The 27,358-nt window shown below is 42.1% G+C and overlaps 1 protein-coding gene and 1 non-coding gene across 2 annotated transcripts in view; both read right to left on the bottom strand.

Annotated features, from left to right (window-relative positions):
- The window catches only part of LOC121860952 (solute carrier family 23 member 2-like), a 36,968-nt gene extending 10,612 nt beyond the window's left edge, over positions 1-26,356 (bottom strand). Inside the window, exons 1-9 of the mRNA XM_042358358.1 lie at positions 26,328-26,356; positions 9,266-9,329; positions 8,616-8,715; positions 3,973-4,130; positions 3,370-3,572; positions 2,296-2,422; positions 1,590-1,713; positions 1,231-1,372; positions 664-777 (exon numbers count right to left, since the gene is read on the bottom strand). Coding sequence (XP_042214292.1) covers positions 664-777; positions 1,231-1,372; positions 1,590-1,713; positions 2,296-2,422; positions 3,370-3,572; positions 3,973-4,130; positions 8,616-8,715; positions 9,266-9,324 — 1,027 coding nt within the window. The 5' untranslated portion in view covers positions 9,325-9,329; positions 26,328-26,356. The remainder of the gene's footprint in view (positions 1-663; positions 778-1,230; positions 1,373-1,589; positions 1,714-2,295; positions 2,423-3,369; positions 3,573-3,972; positions 4,131-8,615; positions 8,716-9,265; positions 9,330-26,327) is intronic.
- On the bottom strand, positions 18,858-18,930 carry Trnat-agu. The gene has a single exon. It is a non-coding gene; the product is annotated as a tRNA-Thr (tRNA).
- Positions 26,357-27,358: the final 1,002 nt, after the last annotated feature.

Raw genomic sequence — 27,358 nt, 5'->3', positions numbered from 1 at the left:
TATTGAGTTTCCTGCATGATACAACATTAAGCTATTGAGTTTCCTGCATGATACAACACTAAGCTATTGAGTTTTCTACTGTTCTAACCTCGCTAATGAGTTCCTGCATGATGCTTACTAAGCTATTGGTTTCACCATGATACAACATTAAGCTATTGAGTTTCCTGCATGATACAACACTAAGCTATTGAGTTTCCTGCATGAGTAACACTAAGCTATTGAGTTTCCTGCATGATACAACACTAAGCTATTGAGTTTCCTGCAGGAGACAACACTAAACTATTGAGTTTCCTGCATGATACAACCTTACTAAGCTGTGGGTTTCCTGCATGATACAACACTAAGCTATTGAGTTTCCTACTGATACAACACTAAGCTATTGAGTTTCACATGATACATACTAAGCTATTGAGTTTCCTGCATGATACAACATTAAGCTATTGAGTTTCCTGCATGATACAACACTAAGCTATTGAGTTTCCTGCATGATACAACACTAAGCTATTGAGTTTCCTGCATGATACAACACTAAGCTATTGAGTTTCCTGCATGATACATACACTGACTCCTTATAGTGGGTGTCAAGTTCTTTTAATTTTTTATTGAGATAAAAATAAACGTACTACTATATTTAATTAAGGCGAAGGTCAATGTGAAGCTCACCTGAGATCTTGGCACAGACATAGTAGTCACCAATGCTCTCAATGATGGAGGCCACGGCGCCCCCCAACATCCCTATCACACCAACCACCGTCACTGTTGGTGTCCCCCACTGACCTGAGGAGGACAAGTTGTTGCCTCACTACACATGGACTGAATTGAAAACTGTTTTAGCTAGAAATATAAAAAATAAATTATATAGCAATATCTGAACATGTATGGTCTTAATCATAGTAACATGTATAGTACAGTATTACAATATATAAAAGACTTTTTGACATCGTATTACAGGTTAATGAGGCCAGTTCATCATGTTCACTTTTGTAAATTCACATGCATTGTAAATAGTGATTGTCAAAGAACGTAAATGACTGCTTGTATTAGATCATAAATAAGGAAACAATTATATCTTGATAATTACAGATAACAATTAATGGTTGTTTAAAGAACGACAAGACAGCAGGAAAAACAAACCTAGATCATAACATACACGAAATACTCTGTAAGGGTGTCATGTCTTTTCCCTTTGTTGTTCCAATAATTCCCCGGTACAGTATCTATACCACCTACCGGGATAAGGAACTCTGAACCATGGTGATTTCTCCAGTAAAGTACCGGTAGTGTCAGTACGTGCCGGGGAACCCTTGGGAAGAACGTCGAACGCCGTCAGGATGGCACAAATAGACCACGATAAGAACACTGTCGTCAGCACCTGCAGCAGTTATTACACACAGTTTACGAAGTTATAAAGCCATATTTTATAAATTTCTAATATGGAATGAGTGAGAAATATAACGTAAAGTCCAAAATGGGTAAGTCTCTTCCGAGAAAAACAACAGGAAGAGAAATTAGTTTCAGAAAATCACAAAACATATCGAAAAAATAAGAATGTTACGAGTAGAAAAGAACCAAGGATGATCAGGACCTACCGGAAAGCACTTGAAGAACTGGGTCTTGGCCACCTTGACGCCCCGACCCTTAGAGCCAAAGACAGGCACCGGCAGGGAGGTGTTACTCAGGTACTGCGAGAAGATGATCAACAGTGCCATCGTCCTGTTAAACGTGAAAACCAGAAACTTTACTCACAAACAACTCTTTGATATAAATAATTTCTTCAAGATATTCCACAAAAAGCACATGAATTCTTATATGGTTACTATTGTAAAGGTGGAGCGTCTTCCTTCATCAGGGTACCGTCTTGATATCTGAGGGTTGGCGACCACAGTTCTCCACTCTCAACCTAAGACTGTCTAAAAAAAAACTAAATAAAAACAATACTTAACCTAATCATTCACACATAATCTATGACTCTCTTGCAGGCGTACCTCGCTCTGCTGGTAACTGTGTAATACTTTTTCTGTCGTACTGCATACCAGCTGTATAAGTCATGTACAGTATCATGAAAATATACTGTTCGGTGGCTACAGTGGGTTTGGGATATGTTTCAAAATGATGAATTACCTTTGCATCACCCTCTGTCTCTTATTTTGTAATTCATTTAGTACTGCTGTTATTCTCTCTCTCTCTCTCTCTCTCTCTCTCTCTCTCTCTCTCTCGCTCTCTCTCCACCTAACTGCCTAATCAATTCTTATGTCAAAGAAAACGAGGGTAGTTTGAGAGTAAGGGGGGACTCACATAATGGAGATGCCCCAGTGTTGTGACGCCTTTTCTGCCGAGAGGTCGAAGAGGGAAAGGCCGACCAGCGTGACGGTGGGAACGATGGAGAGTGGTGTGATCCACCTCAGCAATAGACCGATCAACCCTGAAAAGTAAGTAATAATTGTCAGACCATCTCCGATCACTCCTGACAAATACTTAATATCAGTGTAAACAGTCTTCAAAAAAAATCATAAGGTTCATCTAATCAGTCATGAAGGGATCAGAGATTATCCGGAGGAGAGAGAAGCCCCTGAAGCCTGCTTACGGCCTCACCTGTGAAGCCTGTTTGATTATCCAATAGTAGAGTAGCTACGATTTTTTTAGTGAGGGTAAATCCAAATTTTCTACGAAATGGACGTGACAAATATACTGTTTATCAATCATCTATCTCACCAAACACAATAATTTACAGGCAATACAGAGAACCTATTAAGTGTGAGAAACACATGTAAGATAATACACCTGCAGTATTTGTCTTATACAAAAGCAGAATAAATGCATTATTCTTTTAACGATTTTGTATTATTGAAGATTTTTCCGCGTTTTATCCTCCAGAAAAGGTTGGTAAAGTTTCCTTATAAACAACCTTGTAACGACTTCACAACAATTGAGATACAGTATAAGCCAAATTTGACGGGCAAGGTCATCACAATCTCAAACAAGCAGTATAATAATGCTCTCAAATTGACCTTTTATCTCATATTTGATGATGAAGCTCGGAAGAGCTTCGTGATCCCTTGGTATAGTGTTTCCTTCACCAAGTTGCCAAACGTTCAGCAGTGCGTGTAAATATTCGTACTCGCGTTTCACTCTCCTGATTACGGAAAGGGGCGTGCTGACCTGGCCAGTGGCCATGTTGTTACCACCCAGCGGGATTGGATTGATAAACTGGATCATCATTACCTACAGTGGACCTTTCACTCATGTTTCACATTTACAGACAGAGGGAGAAATTTTCCAACATAATCCTTTCTGAGGCTTGGTGAGAGGGTGATTGCCCCCCAACCCCCTCTACCTACGCCAATGCTATCCAGGACATTGAAACCTCACCTGTAAAGCCCAAGATGATCTGGAAGAGTGAGGCGACAGCGATGGAGCCTTGCACCTCCCTGAGCCTGACCTGCCACACCTCCTCTTTCTCTGTCGTCGTTAAGTTGCCCAGGCAGATGCTATTACACGGCTCGTACGCCGTCGTCAGGAGGGCGATCGTTGGGACCACGTAGGCGAAATCTCCCCCCTGGATGATCGGCAGCCTGAGGGAGGGAGGTGGAATTATAAGTATTGAGAGACAGCTAGAGAAGGAGAGAACATAAGCAAGGAAGGAAGGAAGGAAGGAAGGAAGGAAGGAAAGTAGTACTGTCTTCGTGAGCAAGCTTAACAGTTTGTAGTTTACTGACGGTATATATATATATATATATATATATATATATATATATATATATATATATATATATATATATATATATATATATATATATATATATATATATATATATATATATATATATATATATGTTTATGTAGCTGTCCTTGTATCTATGTTGTTGATTTTTAGATTAAAACAAAAGAAACTGAAATTAAAATGTCAATTAATATTCTTCACATTGCACAGAAACATTTCGTAGAATTGCAGAGGAGCTCATGTGGCAGTACCTGACGCCGAAGGTTGTCTGCAGGAGGGTGACGATGCCAGAATGGAAGAAAACGGTGGAAACGAGAGCCCCCCTTGCTGGGTCGTCCTCTGACATACAGAGGAAGGATGCCACCAGGATGGGGATGGCTACGGTGCCCCCAGCCATCGTCAGGTAGTGCTGAAGGACACAAGAAGAGGAGGAACTTAAAATAATTACATTGCCCAATGAGTTATCCCCATTCTCAAGGTGTTTTTATTATACTGAATATTTTGTATTGTGTGTGTAGATGATTGACTTTAGTTCATGCTTCTCTGCGTTCTCTCCACCACTGTCAATCTTTATCATTTCATCCGGATTACAAGTTTTCTTGTGTTGTCCTCATCCTCAAAGGCTTTGCTTATTATTCAAATTAAATTTTCCGTTGTCATATTATTTCTTATGTCAACTACGATAAATTCAGAGTTTTTATAAACAACATCTGACAACACTGTTTTCATTCCCATTTCTTCAACAACAACAAAAAGTACAGGGAGAGAGCCAACAAGAGTCGTTGTTAGATTTATTCACCGAGGCGTCCGCGTCGTCCTTTTATTAAAGGCTGAAGATATTTGAGGCTGGATGATATAAACTGGTGGAGGTTATAAGACACAGCAGGGAGCTCCACACAGTAACCTGCTGTACTAATCCGGGGTATACATGAGAACAGAGCAGTGATTTTCAACCTTTTTCATCTCACGACACAGTGAGCCAGGCACTAAAATGGTCGAGGCACACCATCAGTATTTAAGGATAGATTTGATCATTTAAAAGAAAATGAATGATAAGAATGTGTTCATAATTTAAAAAACCTAATAATTTATTATTTTTATTACCAAAAGTATATTCTTGATCATGGTTTTCAAAATAATTTGAAAGTTTTGTGCATATTTGTTATCACTACACATTGAAACAAGATGTCATTGAAAAAGATGCCATACATTAAAAAATAATATGAAACTTTCAGATATTCTGTAGATTGTATTCAAATACAAACATGAGTAAAAATAAAAGGCCTTTGCTTACATGAAAATATCAGTGGGAAACCTGTGCTTGGTGTTGTCTCATGATGTTCCTTGTCCGAGGTCGAATGGTTGACAGGCATACCCTCAAGTCCTCCTCCAGTGTTTGAAGCTTCGACCTGTTCCTGCTTTTCATTGTGTTCATAGCAGAGAAGCCAGCTTCACACGATGTGGAGAAAGGAAGAAGTGCTTCAATTGCCTTCTTTGTAATGATGGTGTATTCCTCTCTAAGGAACAACCAGAATTAAGTCAAATCTGTTGATAGGTGCTTCAGTTTCAGTTCTCTGTCGTTTCTGATTTCCGTCAGCTCATCCTCTTCGGCAACAGTTAATCCTGCTGACTCGCACGCACTTACCACAAACGGATCTCTCGCCCAGTCCAAGGAAGATACATCAAGTGATGGGAAATACTTTTCAATGTTTTTACTCAGTAGCGACAAACGTTGTAGAATTAAACTGCCAAGATTTTTGTCCAGTCTGCTATCCAAATGCTATTTAAACTCTCGCGGCACACCTACGGATGCTTCGCGGCACACTAATGTGCCGCGGCACATTGGTTGAAAATCGCTGGAACAGAGGTTCTACAGATACCGAGATGCTCTCGTGGGTGGTGACACTGGTGAGGGCAGCTCGTCACAACACTGAACCTGGAATATCTATACAACAGGGAGAGTAATGAGGTACTGTATCTCTCTGAACGTTTAATGCCTGAAATTTTCTTGTAAGGTTATTATAAATAAATGTTTTGGTAGCTTGTTTCTGCACCGAATCGAGTAGGCTAAGTGCCACAACACCACGCACAGCCCAAAGATGACAGCAGTATTCCACCTGGCAGAGTGCATGACCGATAAGAATGGTTACCGGCTATAGATTTTACCAATCATCATTTTTTTTACTTCTTTTTCATCAATATTCTCCAACACCATATTAATTTGTATCTTCTATATTTCGTTCCTCCAACCATCCTTGATTGTTTGTTAATTGTGTTAATTTTATAGAAGCCCCAGTGGAAAGACGGGTATATTTATTATTGTTGTCCCGCCCACTCAATTTATAAGGTCAAGCTTTAACTCATGGTGTAAAAACACGAGGCCGGTTGCAAGCGAGGTCAAGTCAAACCCAAAGGCGTTTTACAGCTATGCAAAGTCGAAATTAAAAACGCGAGTAGGAGTATCAGACCTGAGGCTTGAAGATAGTAGTTATGCAGATTCTGACCAGGATAAAGCTGAGGCATTGAACAGCTTCTTTCCCTCGGTGTTCACAAGAGAGGATGCGATTAACCTTCCTGCGTTTGAGGACAGACGGTTCGACACAGCACTGACCCTCATTGTGTTCACAGAAGAGGGTATTAGAAATAAACTGTCAAAGCTAAAGGTCCATAACAGTCCCGGCCCTGACAATGTGCATCCTAGAGTGCTAAGAAAGTTGAGCAACGAGCTTGCCGAGCCCCTTAAGATCCTGTTTTGTAAATGCCTGGATGAACAAAAGGTCCCCAGTGAATGGAAAGTGGCTTATGTGAGTCCTATCTTCAAGAAGGGCGATCGTCACTCCACGAACAACTATAGACCGGTGAGCCTGACCAGCATAGTATGTAAAGTACTTGAGAGTATTATCAGAGATGCCGCGATGGAACATCTACTACGAAACAACCTTGTAAAGGATTGCCAACACGGTTTTATGCCAGGGCGCTCCTGCTTAACACAATTGCTCAAGGTATTGGATATTTGGACCCATATTCTGGAACGGGGAGGCAATATCGACAATATTTACCTAGATTTTGCCAATTGGAAGGGTACGGAATTCGGAGAAATGACCTAGTGTGGATAGCAGACTTTTTACACGACCGCAAGCAGTGTGTGGTGATTAATGGCACGAAATCATCATCCGTATCCGTCACAAGCGGGGTACCACAGGGCAGTGTGTTGGGCCCGCTGTTGTTTGTTTGTTTCATAAATGACATTCCTGACCTTGTACACTCCTCCATACAAATGTTTGCCGATGACGCCAAGTTATTTCGGGAAATCAAGAACCAAGCGGACTGTGAAGAGCTGCAGAAGGACCTCTGTGGGCTCCAAGAATGGTCGCAGAAATGGCTGCTGAGATTCAATGTCAGGAAGTGTATGAGGACGCACCTGGGGCGTACCAACGGTAAGGAGGCGTATCATATGTCCCAACGGGAAGAAGAAACTGCACTATTTGAGACTGAATGTGAGAAGGACCTAGGTGTGTATGTTGACAATGAGCTGAAGTTCTCGGGCCATTGCGAGAAGAAGGTAAATCAGGCAAATAAATTATTGGGTCTTATAAGAGGTAACGATCTTCAAGAGTGAAGTGCTTCCCCATCTGGAGTACTGTCACCCCGTCTGGTCCCCGAGATACGCTCGGGGCTGTCATTTGGTTGAAAATGCTCAAAGGAGGGCCACCAGACTGGTGCCTGCCCTTCGTCACCTCAGCTACCTTGAGAGATTGGAGCGCCTGAACTTGCCTAGCTTATACTACAGACGAACAAGGGGTGACCTAATTGAGGTGTATAAGCATCTCAAGGGGCACTACTCAGACGAGTGTCCTTACTTGGAGCTGGCGGACGCTCGACCCACAAGGGGTCACAGCTCAAGATTGAAAAAGCCGCAAGTCCAGAAAACTGTGAGGGCAAACTTTTTCGGAGTGAGAGTTGTGAACTCTTGGAACAATCTACCAGAAAGTGTTGTGACGGCACCGAGTGTGAGCTCTTTCAAGATAAGACTTGACCAACACTGGAGCAGGTTCAGGTACATTCAGGAGCCGGTGCATGCCCAGTACTTGCCAACAGTGCGTAACAGAGACATGACCGATCGCCCAAGCGGCTGACGAGCCGATCAGTGGTGAAGAGGATAAAGGTAAAGTAAGTAGGACGTAGGTCCCCTATGACGTCACGCGCCAGATCTTGGCCGTGTCGGGTCTTGCTCTGTGTTAACAAACCTACTCTGGAGGATATTATTCACTCTTATTAATCACTGCCACCAAGTCCACGATGAACATTTATATACAATTACTGTAAAACCTTTCACATTAGAAACTACTAATATTCCATTATTTTAAAACGAGGACAGTTTTCATCATTTACAATCTTGAAAACAAATTAAGTGAAAAGAAAAGGAAATAAGGAAAAAGTTTATAAACAGAGACACGGTAAGTGTGGATGGATCTATTTTCACTCACTGAACTCCCACACAGGTTTGGTGACGTCCGCAACTGTCATGAAACTTAGGAAGGAAAAGCAAGTATGACAACTACGCTAAATGTTCCCGGGTGAAGCGAGCGGTGTACAGCTACGTGACCTCATATTCTTTGGATCTTGCTCTCACTGAGGAGTCCAGAGACTCGTGACGTCATGCGGAGAACAAGTGTGTTTGGGATTCCTCTCTTGTTGACTTAGTGTATTTAGATAATGCTTCAACTAATTCGGGACATCATCATTTTGCCTGCATAAGCTGGACCATTGATTGGTAATAATCATGACTGACTCTCATTCAATGAGAACTTTTGCCAGCCTCTCGTCATCCACCAGTTTACACTATGTTTGTGTGTGTGTGTGTGTGTGTGTGTGTGTGCCTCTCTCTCCTCACCTGGAAGCCGAAGAAGATAGACAGGTACCAGGGGGGGACGTCCTCCACGGTGTAGATGAGATCGTCGTCAGGTGAGTCTCCATCTGTCCTGAGCGACCACCTATAGAAAGAATTATAACACAAGCTGAAGGGCAGAGTAGAAGCCACTATACGTATGTTAAAGTATGAATCAAAATACAGAAGAAAACTCAGACTACGTGAGATAGATCTTGAAGGTCACATGCAGGTTATGTCACACCTCCGAAGACTCAAAACATCTCCGCTGTACTGGATGTCTTGAGTCAGTAGAAAGGATCACTCAAGTTTCATCTGTTATCCATTAAAGTCGGAGAGAATGGTAGATTTCCCCTAATATGGCGGCAAACTTTCAACTTTGAATTCTTGCCTCCTTAAAGTACCACACGCCTCACCGAACACAACTGAAGAAAGTGATGCAAAATCTAAATCCAATTGGTTGAAGAGTTGAAGCATCAAAAGGAAACAAAGACCCCCCCCCCCTTAGAGTGAGTGGTGTCTGCTGATCTATTAACATTCGCGCACTATTTTTATTAGAGGAAAACTATGTTTTATCCATTTACGGAGGTCTGGAAGCTCTCGTCGTCAACAGTGTGTATGTGGGAGGTGGAGACAATAACGTGACGTGAACCTACCGCTCATCCTGGGGGTCGAGTGAGTTAGCTTCGCTCTGCTTACTGGTGGAAGCCTTCATCTTTCCTGCTGGGGAAGATCTAGAGTAAATGTCTCTCTCTACACCTTATTGCCACATGGAGGAATTACTCTAGTTGCAATTTACATGCAAATCTGTTCTTGTATTGATATTTCTGAATAAACTTTCTCCTCGGGATTTTAATTCTCGTCAGACCTCGGCTTAGCCAAGGCATCAACACTGACGTATACACCAAAATTACAATAGCAGCAATTATAATAGACATGTAGTAGCAGCAGCAGTAGTAGTAGTAGTAGTACTGTAGTAGTAGTAACTTAGCTTTCGATGCTGCACACAGGAGGAACGAGAACGACAAGATAAGGGAATACGGGGAGAGAATTCAGAACGTTGATCAAGGCAGCTTCACTCTTCTAGTGCTCACAACCTCTGGTGGGATGGAACCAAGTGCAAGATGCTTCTACGCCAGACTCGCGGAGGTGCTTGAGGTGTTATCCGAACAGAAGCAGCAGCCCAGAAGTAATGTTACAGCCTGGATGAAATGTCGACTGTCCTTCTCTCTCCTTACGCCGGCTTTGCTCTGCCTCAGGAGAACGAGAGCATCGGCCCCAAAGTCGACAACAGTTGCAGATATTGACTATGAGGCAACAGTCACTGAATGCCACAGATCTGCAGCTCAACTAACTCAACACAGCTAGGATAGCTACTTATGTATTAGGATATTTAATTTTATGGTAATAAAATGATGGCGAAGGTGTAGCTATAAGGGAAGGATGGAGACCATTAAAAAAAAGTAGTAGTAGTAGTAGTAGAGTAGTAGTAGTAGTAGTAGTAGTAGTAGTAGAGTAGTAGTAGTAGCAGTTAAAATCAAATTACTAACATTGCTTTTACCACCGATACACTTTTACTTTCAACTCTACTACTACTACCACTACTATTACTATCGCCATTTTATTATCTTAAAATTAAATTAAATATCCTAATACAAAAGTAGCTACCCTAGCTGTGTTGAGTTAGTTAAGCTGCAAATCTATGAGGCAATCAGTGACAGTTGCCTCATAGTCAATATCTGTGACTGTTGTCGGCTTTGGGGCCGACGATCTCGTTTCCCTGAGGCAAAGCATGCAGACCTAAGCAGAGAGAAGGACAGTCGACATCTCAACCAGTCTGTAACGTAACTTCTGGGCTGCTGCTTCTGCTCGGCCAACACCTCCGTCAGTCTTGTGTAGAAGCGTCCTCCACTTGGTCCCATCCCGCCAGAGGTTGTGAACACCAGAGGAGTGAAGCTGACCTGATCTACATTCTGAATTCTCTGCGAATACGCCCTAATCTTGTCGTTCTCGTTCCTCTTGTGTTCAGCATCGAGAGACAACTTACGGTAACATGCGGCCATGGGGTCGAATATCCTGATATCAAAGAAAGCCCGCTGTCCCCGTGTCCAGAATCCTCGAGCGCTGACGTCCACACGGGCTTCGTTAGATGTGTTGGAAGTCCTATGACGGAGGTTCTCATCGTCCAATGGAAAGAGGGGCGGTTCCACCGGGACGTCGTGGCAGATTTCCTTCAGGAAATTTGCTGAGATCCCTTACTTCGTCATGCCTCATGCATACAGCGCCCCCTTTCTTGCACACCATGGCGTGGTCAATGTCATAAGAAGAGCCACACACGCATGAGGAGGGCAAACCTTCTACTGGCCTACTGTACCTGAGAGAAATGGCATCTGTGAATTCTTGTTTATTAAGGCTGAAACATTTGCCCTAATCGGTAACGTTGTTGGCCAGTTCGAGGCGCCCACCTCCTGCGCTATAGCTATTTTTTCCCCCCATGTTCAATGGCAATTGCAACATCAGTTGCTGCAGTTTATCACTTTGGTTATGCTGTCGATCTGTCGTAATGGACCGTCGAATCTTGTTTAATTCGTTGGTATCCACCTCACTTGTTGCAATCCGAGTTATTATGTGCTCAGTGAGGGCTGCCGTGAGCTAGACAGAGTTCTGATGTTCGGTGGCAGCAATCTCCTCTGGATTGGTCATTCCCATTCCCCCCAGTCTCGATGGTAGTGCAAGGATTGGCCTTTCTGTTGGGGTTAAGTGAAAGTGTTTCACTAATTTTGGAATAAAAATAACACTGATAGCTTCTCCCAGAGGGCGGAGGAGGGGTCCGATATCAGGAATAGTGGGCATCAGGTAATTCAAGCGATGCTTGACTCCATGGGTGAATGTGGCTCTGTTTTAGCAATATCCGACAGAGCTTGAATTTCCTTCACCAACTCATTTACCTTTCCCGTTATGTACTCGGTCTTGAAGTCATTCGTGCCGATTACCGCACCTTGGTGTCTTTGGTCCTCCTTTGTTATTTTGACCACACTTCCACCGAACACCTCCATTACCTGTTCATTGTGTTCTGGCTTTACAATGAGGAAGGACTTACTAGCATTTGGGTGGTACCCTATTTGTGGACCACGTGATGTTACCAGGTCCCACCACTTTTTGATGTCCTCCACTTTTCCTGCTCCTGTAAGGTCGTCAGCATAAACCACTTGCTTGATCTCCATTGTTTCAAATTTTATTGTGTGTTGGAGCACGGATAGGCCAGTGTGTGCATTGCCATGGTGACAGGGTCCCCCTGCATTGTTCTCTCAGTTGACTGTTTGGTGGTATCTCCTTTTAGGGCCCTGGAGCTTGTTATATAGAGGTTTGATGGGTTCCTGTAGGTGTTTTCAACATACATTACAATGCTTGGACACTTGACCTTGATGTTGTGCAGTGTAGCTTGCGGTTGATTATGTTGAATGCGTTGGAAGCGTCAACCATGAGTACTGCTTCACAATCATGCTGCTCAAATATCTTTCTCATGGCATGAATGGCAGCTTCCCCCCCCAGCCTGGTGGCCAACACATACTTGCAGGTTCCCTGCAGCTGCCCTAACATTATCATTTTCCACCTACTACTACTAATACTGCTACTGCTACTATTACTACAACTACAAATAATAATAATAATAATAATAATAATAATAATAATAATAATAATAAGCTCACTAGACCATTCATTAGCATAAAGTTGACCAAGCTACAATATGGCATCAATCACCATATAACCTACAGAGAAAGTGATATTAAAGTTACTGAGATGAACATAAAAATGGTAAATAGGTAAATAAGGTAAACAAACACCGTGACCAGGTGACGTAAACATGCTGACTAATACATGAGATAACTAACTGAATCATCACACTTAAAATTTTACAATTTAGCGAAAAGTTCTCATCAACAAGTCTGCTTGTGCCCAGCTCACATCATCCTCAACTTCCAAATGGTACCTCAACTTTGTTTTGATTGATGAATACTCCAGGTAAGACTCACAGAAAGAGAGGAGCGTTTTTAGTATGATTTTCCAACTACTTTCGAAATGTCGCAAAAATTATAAATTCTTGGATAATCGTTCACATGCTCTCGGATATCATACTATTACTACTACTTTGCTGTCACTCGGAATCGAGTATGACGATCATCCAGCTAAGATACAATGATGTGAGTTATTAAGGATGTCACCTTCGTTGGTGAGCTCTCAGATGACTAGAGACGCTGACATGGGACCGGAAGGACCGTCCAGAGATATTGCATGTGTGGAGGGCTACTTCTGGTGCGGGTAGGGATGCTGGCAGCACCTTTCCAGTGCTGGCGCTTGTGTGCTTCGGTATGCAGTCGGGCTAACTCGAAAGTATTGACACCTTCTTGTGTGGTGCTCCTCCAAGTGTTACAATGTGAAGTAATCGTCTCCCAAGTGAGGGGTGGTCGATTTGGCACTTTTTTAGGTTTGTCTTAAGACTATCCTTAAGCCTTTTCAGTTGTCCGCCAGCGTTAAGTTTATCATTTGTTCGGTGACTGTTCTGATGATGATGGAAAGTGTGATGAGCTGTGCACGAGTTGATTTATGTGGTGAGACAGGAACGCAGGCTGCAACCACACATCTTGGCTCTCCCTTTACCTGATCCTGGGGAGAGGAAAAGTTGCAATGCGCTGCCGATAGTAGCCTGTCCATCTTGCATTGCCTTCATCCGATGGTGTAGCTGTTGGGTTCCTGTGTTGGTCACCTCTTCCATCTATTTCGCCATTGGGGGTCTTACTGAAGCTCTGTAAGCATGTCTGCCTGATGCGAGGTTCCATCGCAGATTTTTCGTTTGGGGTTTACTCCCGTAGACTTATACCTACCAAGGTTAATCTGCAAGGCAGTGGGGCGGTGGTTGGGAGACGCCAGAACGTGTCCACATGCCGGTTGGCCTATACGCTGTCCCTCTGGGGCCCACTGCTACTCGGAGATCCCCTGCTGGTCTTGTCTGGGGCAGCGAGGCACCCAGCTAAAAACACATACACATTTACAAACACACACTTCTCCCAGCGTCCCTTCCACTTTTCAAAACAGTCTGCAAAGTCCTCTTTCGTGATCTCCATCTGCTGCCTCGTCGCATTCTCTTTAATCTCGTCCATGGTCTGATATCTCCTCCCTCTCAATGGCGATTTTAGCTTTGAGAAAAGCCAGAAATCGCAGGGAGCCAAATCTGGGCTGTAGGGGGGCTGAGAGACCTGGGTGATGTGATGTTTTGCCAATAAACCCTGCAAGAGACGTGAAGAACCTGCCAGTCACCACTTGCCCACAGCTGCAGTCGTTTCTTCTTACAGCATCCCTCAGCCGGCGAAAAACTTCGATGTAGTACTCCTTCGTTATTGTTTGGCCTGGACGAGATTAAGGAAAATGCGACGAGGCAGCTGATGGAGATCCCGAAAGAGGACTTTGCAGACTGTTTTGGTGGGAGTGACGCTGGGAGAAATGTGTGAGGTCCCAAGGGGAGTACCTTGAAGGGGACTAAGGCGCCATTTTCCTAGGTAAGCATAATTTTTTTTAATAGTAAATGGCTGGATACTTTCCGGACAGACCTCGTATGTAACCATTGTGTTCTTGCTTTGTATGCCTTTTTGTGCCAGATGCCTGTAATAGTCCTGATGTGTTGTTATGATTGTATGTAGTGTGAAACCATGACAAAAGGTAACAGTTATTTAAAGAATCTGTGTAACTATTGTACATGTTTAGCGAACGTTACCACATAATAAGAATCTTGGGGAAAGGGGGAGCTGTGTCATGGTCACAATGACGGCTGTCTGTTTGAAACCTGTTGATTCTTATTATACTCTACGGCCGCAAAACATGTGGATAACTGGCGAGTTATCCCTAGGAAGAAACACGTTTTCCCTCTCCATAAGTCCCGCCCATTTAGGGTACTTCAGTTGTCAACGTATATATTTCCACTTTTTCCTGCAAGCTCAATCTCTAATTAGTTTATGCAAATCAACTTTAGAAATTCGCCAGAGCGGTGTCAACTGAGGGTCATCTTTGAATGTGTAGCAGTTGATTTGAATGTAATTTCTGTCATTGCGTGAGTAGCCACTTCTGGCAACTAACGTCGTATATAAACGTGTGCGTGAAGGAGAGAAAATCCCTTCCTTGACATCTACAAATTATCTCAGGTATGTGAGAGTGTTCCCCGCCAAAATAGTCATTCAGTTTAACTTAGTCAATTTTGTGAATCAGTGTTCATGTTGTCACAGTGAAATTGTCATTTACCCAGTGTAAGAATTACAATAACGTAAATGTCGTCTGTCGTTGCTAGATGAAAGATTGTTTGTGATTGAGTCATCATCATACCCCTCCCTTGACGTCTCCACATTTATCCCAGATCCAGTGTGTGGGTTATTTGAACACCCCACCGGCTGCCTGGGGTCGGTGGCTACCTCACAGTTAGCTGTGTTGGACGACGTCGCTGATTCAGCAGGATTGAATTGCTCCAGTCCGCCTCTTGGGAACTAGCCCCCGACTCTCGCCACGTGTCAGACTTCAACGGACCATAACAGCGATCTTCGTTTGTTGAGATGCCAGTGCTCTACCCTGGGACACTCCTTGAAGTTATTTGGTCCACAGTATTTGGTATATATGGTTGGGATAATTAACCGGAAAATAATTATCCCATGTTGGGTTGTGAACCCATATAAATTGTTAGCATCAGCAATTATGTGTTGTGTTGTGAGTGCATCTTCCAAATGTACTAACAACAGTTCTAGTAAAGGTACCATATGTACATTTGTCTTGTAGCCATATGTAATGAAATATACCACCAGTAATGTTGTAAGAAGTAAGAGTATCCACTTGGGATTTTAGTTGAGTAAAGCCAAGGAGTTGATCCTTGTAGTTGTATGTTAATGACATCTTTTACCATAATTCAATTTCATATTAATAAACCATTTCTTAGAGTATATTAGGGGCATCATTTTCTCCCAGTATCCACCTTTATTTTGCCCATTGACTTGATACCAGAATTACAGTACCCATGTGCCCTAACCCTCGCCATACTACCAAAGGACTGAGATTATGAAGTAACTATGAAATGAAATATTTAGACAGAACAACTGAAGGAAATAAGACAAAGAGAGAAGTATGAAATAAGAATATAAGGGAGAAGAAGAAAATCCCCGCCCTTATAATGCTGGCAGCGTGTTCCCCGCCCTTATAATAAGACGACTCCAGGCAAGAACAAAGGTGTTGGCAGCATCCATTACTGAACTTCAGTATACAGACGACCTCACCCTTGTTGCTCACACTGAACACGACCTACAGGAGATCCTGAACACCTATGCAGACGCGTATGTACACTTCGGCCTTGAGGTGAATGTAAGTAAGACTCAGATTCTCTTTCAACCTGCCCCTGGTTCAGACACACCTCCACCATCCATCCAGCTTAACGGTACTACCCTCTCTAATGTTGCCCACTTTCGGTATCTCGGCTCCCACCTGTCCACCACCGCAGACATCGATGAAGAAATTCAGCATCGGATCAGATGTGCATCGCACGCCTGGGCGGACTCCGAAATCGTGTCTTCAGCTGTAAGGAGCTGAAATTATCCACAAAGTTGCACGTATATCGAGCAGTGGTCTTCCCCACCCTGCTATATGGCAGTGAGACATGGGTCACATACAGGAGGCACCTCAAGGCACTTGAAAACTTTCACTAACATAGTCTACGTTCCATCCTCCGAGTTCGCTGGGAAAACAAGAGAACAAATGCCAGCATTCTTGCTGACACCAACTGTAGGAGCATCGAGGCTACCATTATCCATGAACAACTACGTTGGACTGGCCATGTTACCCGCATGGGAGACAATAGACTGCTAAAGCAGCTTCTTTACAGCCATCAAACGAATGACAAACGTAACGCTAGCAGACAACAGAAATGTTATAAGGATAGTCAAACTTGAAAAAGTGCCAATTCGAGCCCCTCACCTGGGAGACGATCACTCCACACGGTAACACTCGGAGGAGCACCACACGAGAGGGTGTCAATACTTTCGAGTTCGCCCGACTGCATACCGAGACACACAAGCGCCAGCACCGGAAAGGCGCTGAAGCTGCCCCTCCCGCACTAGATGTAGCCCTCCACACATGCAACATCTGTGGACGGCCTTGCCGATCTCGTATCGGCCTCTCGAGTCACCTCAGAGCTCACCAAAGAAGTGACATCCTTAATAATTCATGTCATTGTATCATAGCTGGATGATCGTCATACTCGATTCCGAGTGACAGCAAAGTAGTAGTAGTAGTAGTAGTGTGTGCGCACGCTACTTGTTCATTAAAATTATGTCAATTCCAAAAGTTGGAAGGATTTGAAATAACAAACTTCAACACAGTGTTTGTTACTGGGTGTAGGAAGGTACATTATAAGCGTTTTACCCCAGATGGATCCTATTTACACCTTTAAAGAATGCAGTACTGAATCATAATACTTTATTATGCTTTTCCTGCATATTTTGGTATAAATTATCAAATAGCAATATATGTTTATATTCCATTTCACTCCTCATTCGTATTATACTATGATTGCAGAGACCTTACCTAGAAATTACGTGAGGAAATGAGAGAGGTATTCCTCAGGAGATGATTAATGAAATAAAGGCCAAGATGCCCTTGGCGTCTGTTCAGAGAGCATCCCAACAACACGAGCTGGCTGCCCCTAAGAACTTTATGTACTCATTATGGTGGGAGAGTGGGAAACCCAGTACAGTATCAGCGATACTTGGGCGATTCCATCCTGTCATCGATTTGATATACGAAGCAGAGTTGGTGGCACATAAAAAAAATGGAAAAGGCGTTGTTTGAATTTATACCACAAGGCGACTTGAGTTTGATTTTGTAACAAAACTTGGAATTAAATATCGTTTCAATCAAGAAGCAAAGATGGCAGGACCCGATTAGCTTCGTGGATTTTTAAGATGTCCAGGACTGTCTGGGGCAACTTGCCTGGTTTGGGTATTTGGATCTAACAGGCCCCAGGTTGACGTTATCTGTGGGGTATACAGAACAAAAGTCTTCTGACGGCACACATTTACAACCTAACCCAAATGCACAACATGGATGAAACTAGACTGTTGCTGATAAAGGGGAGCCAGGGAAATAGGGCGGATGACCTAACCAACACTGGCACATGTTCAGGTACAGTTGTGGACAAAATTCCCTGAACACTTGGCAATATCTGGTGCACATATGATATATATCATGTCAGAATCACAAGAGGAAAAAGAAACACTCCTTCATACAAAGAATTTTTTTTAGAAAATACGTTAAAATTCCAGCCCGCCTCACCTAATGATCCTGAAGAACTTACATGCCAGATATTGCCAAGTGTCCAGGGAATTTTGTCAGCAACTGTACATGAAATATATAACATTAACTTGAAGAGAGACTCAAAAGAAATTAAGGAAAAGAAAAGTGACTAAATATAGAAAAGTATATATTAAGAATAAGGGAGAGAGAAATATGTAACAGAGTAATGAAAAAGTAGCCGGAGTTGACTAGTAGTAAGGCTTCACTTACTGGCACACAGACAGAATTAACGAGCCGGCTCCTCCCTCGCCTACAGACTGTCATTTGACCCAGCATACTCAAGTTCTCGATTCTCAATGGCCCGCATGTTTAACATTTTCACTAAAAGCTGATGTGTGAACGTGTCTAGCTGGCTCAGGTAAGTTACGATACAAAGATGGATGTCACAATGGGGTTAATGTCTACGGTTATGTCATCTTTTCTATCATTATATTTATTTGACACACTAGAATTATAGATAGATCCAATAACATACGAATATCATATATACAGTACTGTATATAAGGGTAAGAGAGTAACATCATATATGGAGCCTGACTTATACACTTGATCCCTGTAAGTCAGTGAGTTAGTGTTACAGGCACTTGTTGGGACTCTACCCATATATTATTACACAGTTGTCGTCATTTACCTTCTATGGTGCTCCTGTAGGTAGTGTGAGACAAGTTTTAAAGGATTTTCATATACTACTACTTTGCTGTCATGTACTACTGCTACTTTACTGTGATGTACTACGACTATTACTTTACTATAACTCGGAATCGAGTATGACGATCATCCAGCTACAGTATGATACAATGATATAAGTTATTAAAGATATCCCCTTCGTTAGTGAGCTCTGATGTGAAAATTTTGATGACATACCCACAATGCCTTCAGGGAGAATCGAACTCCCGGCCTCTGGTTTACTAGACCAGCGCTCTAGCCACTGAGCTATGAAGGCGCTGAATCGTACACACACACACACACACAAGGAATTCCTAAAGGTAATCTGAGAATTAATTAATGTTTATAACTAAATCCATAAGTTTATAAAAGATCATTCAAATATCCCCTCGACCTAGAGAGATTCCCAGGCAATTATATCAGATAATCACGTAGTTGTTAGGATGTTTCATTCGTCCCAATGCTTCAGAGTAAACATATGAACATAAACTTCCTTAAAGATTTCCTCCTCAATTAAGACAGGGAGAGCATGGCCGACCAGGTGTTGATCCCTGATGCTTAGCGCTCAGCAGCTACTTTACAGTACATCAGGTCAATGAACTGAATTTTGTCCCTGCGCCACCCGGTAGTGTTCTTATTTATTGGTCAGATTATTACACCTTGAGATAAGACACTCGCCTCACACTTTACCTGGGATTAGGTTAGTTCAGTGGTTCTCAACCTGGGGGCCATGGCTCCCAAGGGAAACACGGCAAGAATTTAGGGGAGCCACAGCGAGCTGTTATAAATTGTACGTCTCCAAATAATGTTGGGAATCTGAATTAAACAAAACTTGTATTACTTATTTTGACTTGGCAGAAGAGAATTTTCATTTTTTTTTTGTCATTTTGTTTAATCATAACGACAATACAATTTTAATATTTACAAACTCTGGTGCTATTTTTTTATGGATTTAAGATTTCACAGGTCCAGTCCCTGTCTGTGTGACAGGCGCTGGACCGAGCTGCTGAACTGACTTGTTGAGTATGTGTCCGTGTGTCATCCCTTTGCAAGTGGTGATAGGACCGAATGATCTCCGTCTGGCCTGGGATACCATCACGAAAACAGTGGAGTGTATTGTCTCTGAACCATATATTGTGTTTGAGCTTGACTCAAGCATAATATACTCCGTAATTGGTGTTAGTTATTTTGTTTCATAATTCATGTGGTCGCTGCTTTACGTGGGTGAAATATTTGTACACTTCCTTTATTAATTATTTCCTTATTTATTGGTGCCATTGTTGTTCATACTCATTCTTTACTTACATAATCCTACCATTTTTAGTGCTGTATTGGTATGACTCACTATTCTTCTCATTCTTCCAAGTTGGGCAGTGCTTGTCAAAGGAGGCGTGTTCTTGCTTACAGGAAGTACACTTCAGCTTGCTAGCTTGAGTGTGAATGTGCTTTGTGTGTGAGAGCATGGGCGTGTTATGTATGTGAATGTGTGTGTGTGTGCTTGCCATTCTAACCTTTGTCCTATTTATCTGCCCTTCTTTATCATTCTTTAGTCTTTATCACTTGTTTGTTTGTCTGTTCTGACATTCTGTATTCTTTATTTTCTCTAGATTTGTGATGGCTACTGGTGTTGCTAAGAAGCGGAAGTACATCGATGGATACATTAACTACGGATTTACATCAATCCTCGCTGATGGCACTGAGAAACCTCAGTGTGTGCTGTGCTTCAAAGTGCTGGGGAACGATTCTATGATGCCTAGTAAGCTGAAGCATCATCTGATGACGATCCATCCACAGTATGCGGAGAGACACACTGATTTCTTCAGGCGCCATGAACGGAGTTTGGGAAAACAGAAACTGGACGAGAGTGGTGCTTTCCAGCAACAGACCGTAAGTGTAGTTGAGGCATCATACGAGGTTTCCCTAGAAATAACAAAGCAAAAAATCCCCATACAATTGGTGAAACTTTAATTAAGCCATGTGCTTTAAAAATGGTAAAACGGGTTCTTGGAGAGGCAAGTGAACGTAAAATTCAACAAATTTCCTTGTCAAACGATACAGTGAAACGGAGAATTAATGAAATGTCAGATGACATAAAGGAAAAAGTGATACAGGAGATCAAATTATCTCCAACTGGTATGTTTGCAATACAGCTGGATGAATCAACGGACGTGAGTTCTTGTGCACAGCTACTCGTGTTTGTTAGGTATGTTTTCTTGTGTGACATCAAGGAGGAATATCTGTTCTGTACACAGCTTGAGACCACCACAACAGCTGTAGATGTGATGGAAAAGCTGTCTTCTTTCGTCACAGCTAACAGGATCAGCTGGGAAAATTGTTGTGGAGTCTGTACGGATGGGGCTCCGGCGATGCCGGGATCAAAATCGGGGTTCCAGAAGCGTGTCAAGGAAGTAGCTCCGAATGCCAAGGGGATCCATTGTATGATCCATCGTTTTGCATGGCGTCGAAAACCCTCCCTGAAGAACTTTGCAAGATCCTGGAGGCAGTGGTCAAATGTGTCAACTTTGTGAAAGCTGGAGATCTGAACTCTCACTTTTTCCAGAACCTTTGTAGAGACATGGATTCAAAGCATGAAGCCCTCCTCTTTTACTCCAAAGTGCGCTGGCTTTCCAAGGGCAATGTTGTGAATCGAGTGTTTGAACTTCTGGGAGAGCTTAAGTTGTTCCTGGAAGTGCAAGGGAAAGATGATCTATTAAGTCACTTCAATGAGGTGTTGTGGGAGCCACGTCTTGCATATTTAGCAGATATATTTGAGCAGCTAAACAGGCTGAATCTCAAGCTGCAGGGCAAGGACAGAAATGTGTTTCACCTCATGGATTGTCTTCGTGCATTTCTTGCCAAGCTCCAGAATTGGCAAAGGAAAGTCAATGCAGGAAATGTTGCCATGTTTGAGAATCTTTCAACTGTTCTTGATGAAAATGAAGATCATCTGCTTGACCCATCACTCAAAACTGAAATCACTCAGCACCAGAAATCCTTGGAAAGTGAGCTCAAAAAGTATTTCCCAGAATTCGAGGAGGAAGACGGGAAATTGGTGAGGAATCCTTTCTCTGGCACTCTTAATATAGCTACCATTTCCAATGATCCTCAGGACAAATTTCTTGATCTCAAGAATGATTCTACTGCCAAAGATCTCTATGAAGAAAGATCTCTGACTGTATTCTGGTGCTCAATGTGTCAGTCATATGCAAAAGTTAGCGAGATTGCACTTTGAGTCCTCTTGCCTTTTTCAACTGCCTATTTATGCGAATCTGATTTCTCCACCCTTCTACATATAAAGAGTAAAAGCCGGAACCGACTGGATGTGGACCCGGACATGAGATGTGCATTGTCAGTGACACAATCTCGGATCAGTCACCTGACTGAAAGGATTAATGTCAGCCTTCCCATTAAGCTGTGACAAAATATGCAGAAGTCATATGAACTTTTTCCCAACCAAATTCAAGTTTGCTGTGAGGCTTGTCTAGTAGTCACTCTAGTCTAGTGACGTCAGTTATGTAAATCATGTAAGTCTATCAAAATATAAGATAATGATGTTTGTCAACCTTAAAATAAAATAAGGGTATTCTCTTCATCTGCATTTTATTTTTCAACATTATTTGTGGGGGAGAAACATGAAGGAGGCCACGAGGATGTTGAAAATTCCTCAAGGGGGGATGGAGTGAAAAAGGTTGTGAACCACTGGGTTAGTTAGATTATATTAAGTTGTCATGTTAGCGTTAAGTTATATTATTATTTTTATTATTATTTTCTACAGGATTAGCCCACCAGGGCACAGGTCAATGACCCACATCAGGGCCTGGGACGAAAGTATAATAATAATAGCTCCCTACTACCTTCTATTATGTTATGTTAGCTTAGGTTAGCGTTAGATTTACGTTATGTTAGGTTTTCTTAGGTTAGGGCTAAAATTCACAGGAGATTATTTGTACAGTATGATGATTAAGTTTTGCCACAGGAAGGCGTGTATATACGAGCACATACAAATATTAAAAAAATGGCCAAAAAGTGTCGTCGACTCAGAAAGTTCAGTCACACAGATGATGATGAACGGGATGAAAATAATTATCTCTTATTCATGAGTCATATCAGTTTTATAACCTACTTCGCGGTCCTCATCTTTATAATTTATTAGGGCCATTTATGAGAACAATTTACTTTTATTTTCAAAAGCTTATAAACCTCTTCCTTCCTCCTCCCACTTCCTCCCTCACGTCTATAGAAGATTGGGTTTATTTTTACTGTACTGGTATTGACTTGTTCAGTACATCATGAGATGTATAGTTGTGTAAAACAATCGCTGAATACGTGGCTATATCTGGCATCTACTTATGGGTCATATAATGATGTCAAAGATGACAAATTCTCGATACAAAAATATGGACGTCAAAAAACATGTTTATGCATGGTAGTAGGCAGCTACCAAACAGGGAGGTCCTACCGCCTGGGAAGGTATTGGAAGCATAATGTGTTGTCTAATGGTAGACCCTGCTGCCATATGGCATCACGAAAATTGTGACCAAGTCCCAGGTTGCTGATCTGACTTGCTGCCTCATTTACACACAATTAGTATTATTATTATTGCAGTGACCTGTGCCCGGGTGGGAATATCCAATGTGTCATAGACACCCCTTATGCGCCACCTAAAAATTGACCTTGATATATCAATGGTCAAGATCACAATGACCAACGTGATTGTATATATTGTAAATCGCGACATCTCAGTAATTTTTTAATAAAAACTCTTAAAATTTGCTCTGGAGACTTTAAAGAACCTTCATCAGTTCATAAAACTAAAACGCAAACTAACAATGAAATGACGTCACGAGCGTTCTTGTGGCGAGGCGCGCTATCACTGCCTTCGACGTTATTATTATAGGGTATTTTTAGCAATTATGCTTTTGATTGATTTATGATTTCACTCATCCTACTTGGTTACGTGTATAAAGTGTACATAATTTTGCCGAAAGTGCTAAGTACTTCGCTTCACATTAATTGTTCCCTATGGAGCTTATTTCTACACTTTCGTTATTGTTACTAACCTTAGCATGTAATAGCTAGTTTGTTGTTGCTCGTGAACTTTACTTCGCGTGTGGTCCATAAATGTCTCACACAAACTGAAGCGAACGTTAGTGAACACAGGTGAAGGATCGTGGAGTATAATAACTGAGTCACAGCTTTATGTAGATCGTACCTCATGTCTACTGAATGTTTGTACGAAGATTTCTGGGACACTGACTCCTCGTCGCCTGTCACTTAAGATAGCCCAAACAGAGCAAAGAATGGTGCAGCAGTGCCATAAGTATAATCCTGGTTGGTAGAACACGACCATCTTTCACCCACATTACTTCTAAGACTGCTTCAGGGAGACTTTCCGCCGCCCGGGAGTATTAATATGAGGTGGCAAGAGCACTTATTGTCAGGTCAGGTGACAAAATACAAGCTATCAACTGGCCTTTTTCAGTTAGTTGGTTTACCCAAGATGGAGGCTAAACTTGGTTGTGTTCTATATCACGGAAGACTTAATCCTTCCAAACTCATTACCTGGTCCACCATATATCAAAATAACACTAGTACAATAAAACATATATATATTAACCACACACCTCAAGCACTCTACTATAGCTACCACAAATTATTAAAAAAAAAAAGAGAAATCCCTGACGGTAACAATTAATTTCCCACACCTATTAGCAGTTTACCTTGAGGAGGGTTAACTCCTTTATACGCTGTGTTAACTTACTCTTCTGTTTCGTTGATTAAAACTGAGTGGCCAGCATGAGAGGAGGCCACACAAAGGTCGACTCAAACACGGCAAAAGAAAGCATTACGGATCACTTGATGAAGCTCCACCCCAGATTATTTTACCAGAAGATTATCCACCCTAACGCTAACACTAACCTAACGCTAACCAAACCTAACGCTAACCTAACCTAACGTTAACCTAACCTAACGTTAACCTAACCTTAACCTAACCTCTCTCCTCTCACGTATTAACAGGGCGGTTAATATTTAAGTAAAATAAACAAAGGGGGTGAAGAGTCATAATAGAACATTGCTCGGCCGTAAATGACGCACTCGAGCTTTGACGGCCACCCAATACAAACGACACCAAACTACACACTTACTATGTTGTTAACTCAAGACCAGTACCTAAAACATCTGGCTACTTCACTCGATAACTAATTCCCAGAAAAAAAAAATAGTAACAATTGATACTCGAGAAAAGATGGGTGAAATGAGGTTAGGTTAGGTTGGATTAGAGTAGGTTAGGTTAGGTCCCGAACACTTACAATACGACAAAAGTTAATCCAGAATCTAAAGAAAAGAAAAATTAGGTGTGTTTGTGTCCCCTACTATTAAAGGAACTGTTAACCCCCCTTTACCTGGAGTCATTATGAGCTAGCCAGTAGTATTGAGTAATTATGAGCACTATTTAGTCATTTTGCATCATTATGAACACCCATGAGTCACTCGTCATCAAAAGGAACACCCGTGAGTCACTTATCATCAGGAACACCCGTGAGTCACTCGTCATTATAAGGAACACCCGTGAGTCATTCGTCATCATAAGGAACACCCGTGAGTCACTTGTCATCATAAGGAACACCCGTGAGTCACTTGTCATCATAAGAAACACCCGTGAGTCACTTGTCATCATTATGAACACCCGTGAGTCACTCGGCATCAAAAGGAACACCCGTAAGTCAATTGTCGTCGTAAGGAACACTCGTGAGTCACTTGTTATCATAAGGAGCACCCGTGAGTCACTAAGGATCACTACGAGCACCCATGAGACACTAGGGGTCAAAATGAGCACCCGTGAGTCACTAAGATTCATTACGAGCACCCGTGAGTCACTCGGGGTCAATACGAGTTCTCATGAGTCACTAGGGGTCAATACGAGCACCCGTGAGTCACTAAGGATCATTACGAGCACCCGTGAGTCATTTCGTGTCTGCTGGTGACTAGTGTTGACTTTGGTGACGAGGTTCTAATTGGTTAAAATGTTACGCAGCAAGTCACAATCTGTCTCTTTTGTAAACAACACGACTTATGACCTGCAACTGAGGCCCTGTTGACCTTTACGAGACTACCAGGCGTCTCCTCATCTAGTTATCTTGTATACAAATTGTCGATGTTTCTGGTCAAATGTTTCAGAAATCCGATAAATTGTTCTTGTCCATGTCCCATTTCGTCTTTTGACCTCTGGCTTTGACCTTGACCTAGTAAAGACACACCAAACATTATTGCAGTTCTGGAGTTACGATAGGATGGAGAGCGGAATGCGATATAGTAGAGGTACAATAATGATAATTAAAGAAGAAAAACGCAGAAGGGAAGAAGCATAGGTTATGTCGGCAGTGTTGAAAGATGTTAACAAGAAGTTCATTGTATCCGAAACATTAAAAACAAAAGAAACAACGAACTATCAATAAAGTAAAAACTACTTATGTTCTATGATTTCCCAACAAGTTTTCTATCCTATTTACATTGTAAGAGATCTCGATTAATTTACACGGGGCGAGGGACACAATCATATTAGCCTAATTAAACCAGCACTCTACTTTGTGTGGTGTTTAACTCTCAGTATGTTTACCATTATAATACGCATATACCTTGAAGCACCACTAACACTGGACAGTGAATACTTACGGGCTTAACAGTCCTTCCGTCAACACCGCTACCACCAGACTGACACGCTCTCAACTGAGCTCACCCACGCCAAGTCTGAACGCGGGCAGCCAACCATGTCCACCAATCACACACCTCACTCTCACTCCTTTACCAATCACAGTCATGTATAACAATAATGGTTTGTCCCTGAATGGTGCGACCCATTCTGCTTTTAGTTAATAACGAGTGTAACCCTAACTAATGAACTCGTGTAATTTACTGCCTGGTGCCCAATTTTCGAAACTACGAAAATTGATCTCCCTCCAAACAAGATACATAAGGGCTCACTGGCTCACTTAATATACGGCATTTACAGAAATAGTGGCTCAGTAAGACAACATCTGGACATCAAGAGGACTCTACTGCAGGGAGCCTCAACCTGGTGTTCCAGGTTGAGGCTCCCTCTTCTACTGTATTAGATCACCTGGAGTTTAGGCAGCCAAGCTTATTTCACCTGATGATTACACACACACTAACATTACCTGGGGGTTAGATTACGTTACGTTACGTTAGGGTTAGATTAGGTTAGAGTAACACTGTTACATCAGGTTAGTGATAAGGTTTATAACCCCATCTCTCAATCAATTAAGAGTACCGTCCTCATATCTGAGGGTTGGCGACCACAGTCCTCCACTCTAAACGTTCTCAGGCTGGTTTTACCAATCCTCTAAGGTTTTGTATCTCTCTGGGGACCCAGTTTTTAATTTCATTCATCCATCTCAGTCTGTGCCTTCCCCTGGCCCTCCTACCCTTAACTTTGCCCATTAATTTTTCTTTTTCTGTAAATTTGAAGAATTTCTATAGAAGTTTTTCCTAATCTTAATGACTAGTAATTAAATAAGTTAGTTAACCAAAGTTTTCATCAGTGAACAGTAACAGGTAGAGCGCAGTAAGTCATATATATCTTTAACGCTGACCTGAGACGTATAATAAGCCTGGTAGTCGAACAGCAAGCAAACAATGTTGACTTTATCAGACAAGCCCCCCAATGTGAATATAATAAGATAGCG

Source organism: Homarus americanus, unplaced genomic scaffold (genome assembly GCF_018991925.1).
Source record: "Homarus americanus isolate GMGI-L3 unplaced genomic scaffold, GMGI_Hamer_2.0 scaffold40248, whole genome shotgun sequence".
Classification (NCBI taxonomy): Eukaryota; Metazoa; Arthropoda; class Malacostraca; order Decapoda; family Nephropidae; genus Homarus; species Homarus americanus.
The sequence above is the reverse complement of the archived record's forward strand: the minus strand, read 5'-3'. Positions and strand labels throughout refer to the sequence as shown.